At 42.0% G+C, this 9,866-nt stretch overlaps 1 protein-coding gene across 1 annotated transcript in view; it reads left to right on the top strand.

Annotated features, from left to right (window-relative positions):
- The first annotated feature begins 798 nt into the window (after positions 1–798).
- AKR1D1 (aldo-keto reductase family 1 member D1) overlaps positions 799–9,866 on the top strand; it is an 18,540-nt gene continuing 9,472 nt past the window's right edge. The window contains exons 1-3 of the mRNA XM_031061440.1: positions 799–813; positions 868–1,107; positions 5,456–5,572. Of these exons, the coding sequence (XP_030917300.1) occupies positions 799–813; positions 868–1,107; positions 5,456–5,572 (372 nt within the window). The remainder of the gene's footprint in view (positions 814–867; positions 1,108–5,455; positions 5,573–9,866) is intronic.

Here is a 9,866-nt window from a genome sequence, read left to right as displayed (position 1 = left end):
GAGAATAGCATTGCTGCATGCCCTTGGCCACCATGACTTAGGGCTGCTCTCTCATTATAAAAAGTGTAGGAACCACAAGTTGTTTTCAGTACAATTTTAGCGACCAGACAAATAATTTCGGTAACCAGTTTTGTGCTTTTTTGCTTAGTTTGGCCTATGTGTAATTTTGCTTGCCATATTGGCTTATGGAAAATATGGAAAATATGACTGTTCTGAAAACACAAGCTTACTCTGAATTTTGGCAATGATGAGCAAACAGTACAAAAATGTCACTTATTACGAGGTTTCTTGGGATCATCTTAAACTGAAGCAGTAAAATATATATAAATATACACTAAAGCAACTACTGTTTTTTTAACCACACAGTAAAGCAGCTATTCAGAACTGGGAATACCAGTAGATAGTCCTGACCTTCAGATTATGATACCAACAACTGGAAGTTGACTTGAGGAGAAAGAAGTCAAATCCAAATTCCTGCACTGCTGAAAGGTCCAAGCTACTCAAAGAGCCTCTGATCAGCAGGTGGTTGACCAGTTCTGCTCAACCAAAAAGTCATCTTCTCCTTGAGTAAGCCATTTTATCAAACGGGTGTTGTAGGTAAGCCCTTGTTCACTAGATAAGAAATTCTGAAGTTATTTTCATATCAAATGCATTCGATTCTACATCCTGAGGACGCTAATATTTTCTCTTTCATGGAGATAGACAACTTTTTGCTTCGCTGCCTTTTCCAGTCTAATCCCACATGCTCAACAGTTTTGAGAAAAAGTGCACAGCGCTCTCTTATTTGGAAGTTGGAACATGGTTGCCTGGGGGGTAAGGGACGGTCACTCAGGATAAATTACACCACGAACCTCGCGCATATCTCAGGGACCCTCCAGCACTGAAGGAGAGGCAGGCAGCAGGCTGACACTATGTTCATTCTTTTCCTTCTCCCACCAGACTCCCAAAGGTTCCTGTCTGGAGGCAGTGAAGATTGCCATTGATGCTGGTTACCGCCACATCGATGGAGCCTTTGTCTACTTCAATGAGCACGAAGTGGGACAAGCCATCCGCGAGAAGATTGCTGAAGGGAAGATCAAGCGAGAGGACATATTTTACTGTGGCAAGGTGAGAACCTGCACTCAGATTATTTACACTAAATCCAGAATTTCTGTGAATGGTCTTTCTTAAGAGCGCCGGCAGTCAACATCTGGAATGTTTCCTTCCAGATCCAACATCCTTTATTTTTCTTTCCTACCATTACCAGAATGCTGTAGATCTTTATGAACACTAGGTTTGCTGTGAGGTACAGGAATCACTGTTCTCTGTGTAAATCTCTGATAACAGTGGGAACCATGCAACATCCCTTCTGCTTATTTTGTAGGCACCTGCAAGTGAAGACCATGGCTAAGTTCAGACTAAAGTGCTGCCTAACCTGTTACTGTGCCACATGTTGTGTTGTCACACACAGAGCTCCAGCTGGACAATGATCCTGCAACTGAGTTATTTTCTGTTAGAGCAATTCCCTGCACAGGTTTGCCATGAAGTTGCACAATGAAAGGGGTGGGAGCAAGCACATGCATGCCAGTGTCTGTGTATGGGAGAACAGCAAGTGCCTACATTGGTACTACTGCCAGAAAATTACTCATCAAGCTACACCCTTAGTTACTGTATCACTTGTAATTAAAAAGTTCTAGGATGATGAATCAACTTACTTGGACAGAAGATGTCATTACACTTCTGTTCTAGAGCAATGAGGCTGGAGTAATGCGTGAGCTATTTTATATATTCAAGTCTTAACTCTATGAGTTGACTCTCTCCTAAAATAATGAAATCCCTTGTCCAATGAAGTGTCTGACAGAAGCTGTCACAACAACGATGAATTACCCAGGTGTAAGAGAGGTTGTTGCACATTGTAGTGCAATGGTGACTGCCAAGTTTCTAAGGGAGTTTATGGCCTCAAATAGTCCTTTCTGCAGTGCTTCTTTGAACACATCAACCTAATATTTTCCCTTTCTCCTTTCCCAAATAAGACGTAATCCACAATTACTCAACAGACGTGCAAATAAACACCACTGTTCCTAGAGTGAAAGATCCCATGGGATGAGAGGTCTGGCTTACTGTGAGCAATTTAGTGAAGTTCTATGATCTGGGGAAATTAAACTTCATATTGGATAGTTTGCAGACCAAGTGGATTTTCAGCAGCTATAGACCAATTTCCAAGCACAGCAATTTCCAATCTGTAAAATATGCACCTCTTTTCCAAGTTTCCTGGATGGTTCTGTGATAACAACCTTGCCATTCTGAGAGAAGCCTCACGTTCTCAAATTCTCTGCCTTTATCAGGGGAATTTCTCAGTCCCTTATATGCCAAATATGTTGATTTGGATCAGTGAAAATATTTGGTTTCAACAGTTTTATAGTTTCATTACTGCAAATTATCAGTAATATTACAAGTCAACACCATCAAGTTGTGCCAAAAGGTTAGAACCAGATGTCCTAACAATTTTGAGTATTTTAACTTTCTCAACTGCTTCCCCTGCAGTTTATTTGCCCATATCAACCCTTAGGCTCTATGAAAGCAGATCTCCAAGTAGAATTTCCAAACTTCCTTTATTTATTAAGCCTTTCTCTATTCAGTTGTCTGATCTCATCACCAGATGATTTTCCTAGTCGATAATCACTACTTAAACAATGAGTCATTTGGAAAACTGCAGGTCCTGCAAGCCACAGGGCTGCAACACACCGTACCACAACAGCCAATGCCTGTGCTCCCAGCCTGCCTTGTGTTTGTGACATGACACACAAATGGATTTCTCTTACAGTCGTGTCCTGTTTGTGCTTGACAAAACATCAGCTGCTCAGGGTGATAGTCCATCATAACATTTCTATGATCTTTAAAAGAGTTTAAAAGCAGAAACAGAAAATACTCTGCAACTAATTCAATCTATCACAATCGAGAATTTTCACAGGTTTTACTCAAAGCTCTCACAGCAGCTCTGAACTTCCCAGAAGGAGTGGGAGGGGATCTCCCTTGCCTAATATATCTTTAGTTTAATGCACCTCACAAACTTAGGTAGCTTACAAACTACAGGCAAATCTCAACCCAGTAGATACTTTGGGCATTGATCAGTAACTGATTGATAAGAACTGTTGCATCTTCTAGGAAACATGGTAGATACACAGACCATTCTTGGAAGCACCAGGCACTACAGAAGTTAGTTATGTTTTCTTCCTTACTGACATCAGAAGCACTGGAAAGTCCCAAGAGCCTTCAGACTCAAGCCCCTCATGCAGATCTTTCCTGAAGCAAAGATGCTGCAGATGGAAGGCTGATCCATCAGCAGGGACTGGTGAGAGCAGCCCTGCTGAGTGGCAGCGTTGCTGGAACAGTGACCTGGTGTGATCGCGCTGCATCTGCCAGTTGAAATCATCAGCACTTGCACTTGGCTCTTGCTGCTGGCTGCCTGATCAGGCAGAGCAGCTCAGCATCCAGAAATTTTAGAGGTTTTATATCAACTGCCAACATCTCACTTGGCTTATACAGCAAGACCTTTTTGGTCTCCTCTTTCATCCCAGGATATTTCTTTCATTAAACTAGAAGTAACATTTCCAGGAAATGTGGTGTCCTAAAATGCCAAAGCCAGCTGGCAGCTTTGACTGCTCAAACATGGGCTCTACTTAGGTAGATAATACAATAACTTGTACAAATCATGAGAACAGTTATAAAACTCTCAAGTTGCCATGGCATCGATGTATTGACATAGTACAAATGTTTTGAAACATAGTACAGCTGTTTTTAAAGGCTGGTTCTTCAAAACCTCTGCTTTTTGGAGGGAAGTATATTCACTGGCAAATGCTGAGCTCAATAGAGCTGGGCTCAAAAGGGCACTCAGAAAAACTACAATATATCTCAGGTCACCAAATTTCTAAAACACAGTAACAACCTGGACATGAAGGGTCCACAAAGTCATTTCCTTACTTAAATACAAGTTAAGCTCATTTTGCAGGTAAAATGCTTAAAAAACACATAGACAAGAGATTTTCTGTAAATCCAGTGGAACAACTTAAACTCTTGAGAGCAGGACCTTGGTTCCTTACTGCAGTACACCTCAGCCTCTTACCACTGTCTGCTGATCATAAACTCTTCACATCTTGCAGCATACAGCTGAGAAAGGCCTAGTATGAATTTCCAGCTGTTTTGGTTTGTCACCTTAGGGCACGGTCAGATGTCCTGCTCTCAGTACAGCTTAACATGTCCTTGCTTCTGTGGGCAGAACTGAGCAGACTGTTTTCCCAGGGAATAACTATAACGTAGTTTAAAAACCCAAGCATATAAAACAACTTAAAACTTACACAGGCTATGCCCTTTAACACTGATAATCAACTCTTCTCCCATAAATCACAATTCAAGTTTTGTGTCTGTAGAACAAATTTATTCTATACCTCTGCATGCAGTGGCTGTCAGCTTTGGTAGCACAACTGACTAGACAATGACCATACCAGCAAACAGCAGGTTTTTCCAACCAGCAAAAGTGACAAAAACCTAAATGTGACTCCACACGTTAGTTTTTAAGTTGAAAAAAAAAAGAAAATAAAAGAAAATAGCCCAACTTATTGTGCGCATTCAAATGGTACTTAAAACCTTCTATTGTGTGTTAATTCTGCTGCAGTTAAAATCGACAAAACTCAATCAGTTTACAAAGAGCTCTTGGTTACTAATTACCATGCTATGGTCTTATCCTTGCAAGAGACTTGCATCAGCACAGTTCAGTCAGAGATAGTGCTGAACACTCACCAGCTGAGCACACTCCATAGCAACCTCGGAGCATAACCCCGAAAGGAAGCAGTTTGCATTAAAGAGGTACAGAAGACTGTGCTTTAACTACTCACACCTGCACTACAGTGACTAAACACAAACACATTTTCCCGTGAGGACTGGGGAATAAGAGAAAACTTGCCTAGGTCAGGAAGTCTCTCAGGCTCCCCGACCACAGGAGAAAAACCAGAAGATTCTCTTACTGCTGGGTGCTTGGCTGCTCAATAGCTAACTCACATGATCCAAGCTTCTGCCTTCAAGCATAAAACTGACCACAGATTCCTTGTGGGAACAAAGTTTTTCAGTGAAAGCATATGCTTGGAAAACAAAAGGAATCTAAGTTCATTGAGCAAGAGTTTGTAATATACTCAGCTCAGAATAACCTGTTTTGTAATAAAAAAATATGTGATTGCTTTACTGAGTCAACACTTCATCAGTCCTGGGCAAGAACTCCTGTCTTAACCTCTACACCTGGCTCTGCCAGAAGGCAAGGTAAGGCACTCACCTCTGCCTTGCAGGGATGGAGACCATGATGTCTTTGCTCTCTGCATAATGGGCTCTGTCAGAAGGACGAGAGGGAGGGAGTGTGTGCTGGGGGTCTTCAGCTGGCTCTCTGCTCCTCCTGGCACCCAAAGAAAGCCTGTGCTTGCCTCCCCAGCTGTGGAATACCTGCCACCCCCCGGAGCTGGTGCGTCCCACGCTGGAGAAAACCCTGAAGATCCTGCAGCTGGACTATGTTGACCTCTACATTATTGAGCTGCCAATGGCTTTCAAGGTAAAAAGAAAAATTGCTTGGAAAAAGTGCATGAACTTAACTTGAACCAAGGCCTCCATCTAGTATATTCCTTGCAGCTTCCAGCCTAGGTTGTCAATAGCATTTTGAGCAGATAGCATATATATTTTGAGATATACTGCATACATGCATTTCTGTGCACTGCCCACCCAAAGAGAGGCATTTATCAGGTGGTGTGAGAACAGGCCAGGAGAGATGTTGCTTGGAGTGTTTCTGCTGGAAGGACAGGTCTTCCAACTGTGGCTGAGCAGTTCCTACTCTGAAAAATTACACAGCTGAGCAGTACATGTGTCTGAATCCCCTCTGAGCCATGAGGAGAGCATCACTGGAGGAAAGAACTCATACAAAGCAGCAACAGGCCAGGGGCAAAGTTCAGAGGAAGAGAGGGAAAGGCAAAAAGTCACCAAGTTTGATTTCCCTATTCTGTCCCAAATTGAAGCTGCTGGGAAAATTGTGGTTATGATCTTAATCTCTGTAATTGCAGCACTCAGCTTCACTAGATCCTAAGTGATGCCAAACAAGGGTTGTTCATCTCTCACTCTTAAATGATCAAGTCTGATATTCCCTCATACTGCTGGCTCTGGGCAACTTGTAGGCAAAACCTTTGAATACAGGGAGCTCACATCATAGTTGCATGCCTCCCTCTTGCAAGTCCACAAACTTTCTGCATTCACAGCTGTTTGTACCTTGCTTTACAATTTTCCTCTACAAGTACATGATACAAAGGCAAATGAAATGAAGAGAATTATATTCAAAACATTTAAGTGGTTTTGAACTAATTAAGTCTTTCTTCTAAGAGAGAATAGGGTCAGGCAATTAGTTGGTTAATTGTTTCTGAACAAGGTTTGAGCTCTAAACTGACCTCTTTTTGCAAGAAAGGTAGATCTCTGATTATTAAAATAATATTTTGCTGCAGACTCCAAATTATGAGAACCATCAGAGAGGAAGCAATTTACCAATGAGGCTATCACATTACACTTGCAGCCCTTTTCTTCCCCCTGAGGAAGCCATATCCTATTAAGACCTGTATAGAAGTAACCAGACTCTGATATTAAAATTTTATTTATACAGTCACACGTATGGAATCCTTTTGGGTACATTTCTGAAAATTTCCCACCACTAGCAATTTCCTGTTTCCCTTTTCTTGTGTTTGTATTCTTTAGTAGTTCATTCTCCCACATAGTGAAGGTCATTGTCTCACAATATAAAGATATAGACAGCTGGCTTTAAAGTAATATACATCTGACTCCCTGAGGCTTGTATCAACAATCTTGAGTAGTTAAAGGAGTAGCAGACCTAGAGATTCATTCATGTTTCTCATGAGAGGAGAGAAAAAAATAAGTCACTTTCTTCCTGAAAAATATACACTTTTCAATGTCAAATACAAAATGAAAAAAACCCCATCCTTTTGCAGTGGTGACAGGTTTCCTTTCTCTGCTCTCTCTCTCACAAATACACCCATCCTGCCTGTGATGCTTGCCTTTGATGAGGAGCATGCAGATGTAACTCTAAGAAACTCCTACTCCCCCCTAGTCTGCAAGCATTGGTGCTTTCCTCCCCATCACTGTACTTTTGCTAGCACAGCGATGTACTAGCAAAAGTACATCACTGTAAAAGCAATCTAGCAAAAGCAGTCTCTGGTTGGAAGCAGTGATGTACTTAAGACAGAACTTACAGTACCACCCTGAAAACAGCCAGAAACATGCCCCTGCAGAGCCCAGGCAGCAATTTGTCACAGGGCTTTCAGGCAGAGCAAGAGGACTATGGTTTCAGAGAGCATCACTCAGCAAAGCCCCTCTGCTTTTCAACAGCTCATGAATAGCCACCATGTGGGGTGCAATTATTCACTGACCAACCAACATTAGCCTGTATCTCCCTGTATTTTTTCCCCACATAGATTCCTCATTCAGGACTTCTGTCCTTCCTGCCTTTAGCCCCCAGCAGTGTTGCTCAGCCCCTCCACCCTAGCAAGGGAGTAATCAGCAGAAACAGGTCTCTTAGAGGCCACCATGTGCCCTCCCTCTGTCTGAGGAGCTCATACCCCACAGGTATTTTAGGGGTAAAAAACCAGCAGGTTTTTGGGGGAGTCTTCTCAGATGACTGATTCATGAGTAAGCATCAACTTGTGCACTAAATGATCTGCAAATCTGTCCCAAACTAATGATTCTGTCATCTGATAGGAAAGCAGATATTTTAGTGTTACACTGAACAAGTCTCATCTAAGCATCTTGTAATTTTAAAAGAATAACTCAAAACAGACCACTGGCATCACTATTTGACTTTGTGTTGCCCTTCTGTTTATAGGACAGGCATTCACAGGTTGTTAAAATTGCTCTCTTGAGAAAGCCTGCTTGTCAAAGATCATTTTATGAAAGCAAGGGGACGCGCAGAATTGTCTTCCTGCATGTGTGTTGGTGATAAAATTATAATGGGAGCAGGACTTTTCCTCTCAGTGGTTAAGAGTTGCTGGGTTTTAAACTAGCAAGCAAGGTGTCTGGTGTCTTTTGGAGTGCCTCCAGACTTGGAACATGACATGATAACATGTGATCCCACATAATGGCAGCGACTGTATGGTGTTGCCACACTAATTTCAGTGCTCATGCAGCAGCATGAAGCATACCTTTTATCCAGTATAAAACACAAAGCTATCTCCAAGAGAACTGCAAGAGAAGACATCAGCATTTCTAGGATCACTGGTGTGGTGTAGTTCATGAGAACCCAGAGCTAAAATACATGACCAACTTCTGAAAGACCTTGTCACCACCCTGTCACCATCAAAACACTGCCTTTCTCTCAGCACTTTATCCATCTGCAGGCAGTTCTTCCATTCAGAAATTCCCTTTCATAAAAAGATAGCTTGGTAGAGAAAGTTTTACCTGGAAATTATTGAGCAGAGACAACTGCACTTCAACACCTTGCAGAATTCTCTGCATGTAGGAGGAGGAATTGATCACTGTAGAAATCCACAGTAGTTCACACCACATCTCAGTCAAGAGAAGCTAATCTTCAAGCACCATTCATCCTGACTTGGTTCATTTTTAAAACACAAATGATAAAGGAAAATAGGAGGATGGTAAATTAGCTCATATAATTGCTGCCTATTGACTACTATTTAAAAAAAAAAGTCAAACAGAAGTGAGTGAATTAAAAGTGGGGCAGAGTAAAAAGGTCCTGAATTCAGACTCATTTACTAAAATTAAACAGGTCCAACTGTTTAATATGTTGAACTTGCAGTCCTTGGAAAGTGTGCTGGGGTGTCATGGGATGAATGGTTTGTTCCAAAATACCATGAGGTGGTTTTGCAAATTAAGTTTTTCCACTTCACGCTATGATGGCAAACACTTTGCCTTCTAATTGAAAAAAAAATGTACCCAACAGCCACCTACCTCCTTCTAGTCAAGGTATTCTTTTTCCCATTAAGACAGAGCAACAAAAGCAACAAGTTGTCTTTGTGGAATTCTCTGAGGAAAATCAGCACATTTGGAGGAGAGAGGCTTATGCCTGTAACTGAGACCTTGGCCCTCTGAAACCTGAGTCTGTGTTTTCCTTAGGCTCACTTTTCCCATTAAATGCCTTGGATTTGAACTCAACTGAATTGGGAGGTGATAGTTACTGATCATATTAGTCACAGCTGCATGTTCCCAAGCAGTTACCACGTCAACATCTTGTACCCAAGCCTTTGAAATGTAGTGGTTTGAAGTCAGATCAAATGTCAAACATCAGTGAAGGGTTTTTGCTCAGAAAAAAAGGAAAACCAAACTCCAGCAAAACACAAAAGTGAAATTGTGATCAGACACAAGGGAGGGAGGTGTTAATGCATTGCCTGCAACAGCCGTGAAATAACCAGCAAATAAGAGAAAGCTGTGCTTGTGAGATATCAGCTCATAAATCATCTCTGAAGCCTACAGAGTACAGAGATTGGAGGAGTTTCTAGTGCCCAAAGAAAGGTGGATAATGCACTTAAGAGGTTAGCTATGCCAATAGCCCGTTACTGCCAGAAGTTCCTGGACCCTCCAGCTGTTGGGGAGAGTACCAGCTCAGTCCAGTTCCCAAGTGCCTAGGACACAAGCAAGAGGCAAGGGAAGGGCCAAAATGAAGAGGAAAGAAGTAGAAGAGAACACAAGCTGGTACTCTAACCCAGCCCTTTGGAAGGAGATGAGTCTTCTGGATACCATAACATAAAGGTCAAAAGTTTGCTGAAAAACAAGTCCATCCAGGAACTCCTGAGTGCACTCTCATGTGACAGTTCAGGAGTGTGTCCAAGGACGATCTAGCA

This window comes from Geospiza fortis, unplaced genomic scaffold (genome assembly GCF_000277835.1).
Source record: "Geospiza fortis unplaced genomic scaffold, GeoFor_1.0 scaffold8, whole genome shotgun sequence".
Classification (NCBI taxonomy): domain Eukaryota; kingdom Metazoa; phylum Chordata; class Aves; order Passeriformes; family Thraupidae; genus Geospiza; species Geospiza fortis.
The sequence above is the reverse complement of the archived record's forward strand: the minus strand, read 5'-3'. Positions and strand labels throughout refer to the sequence as shown.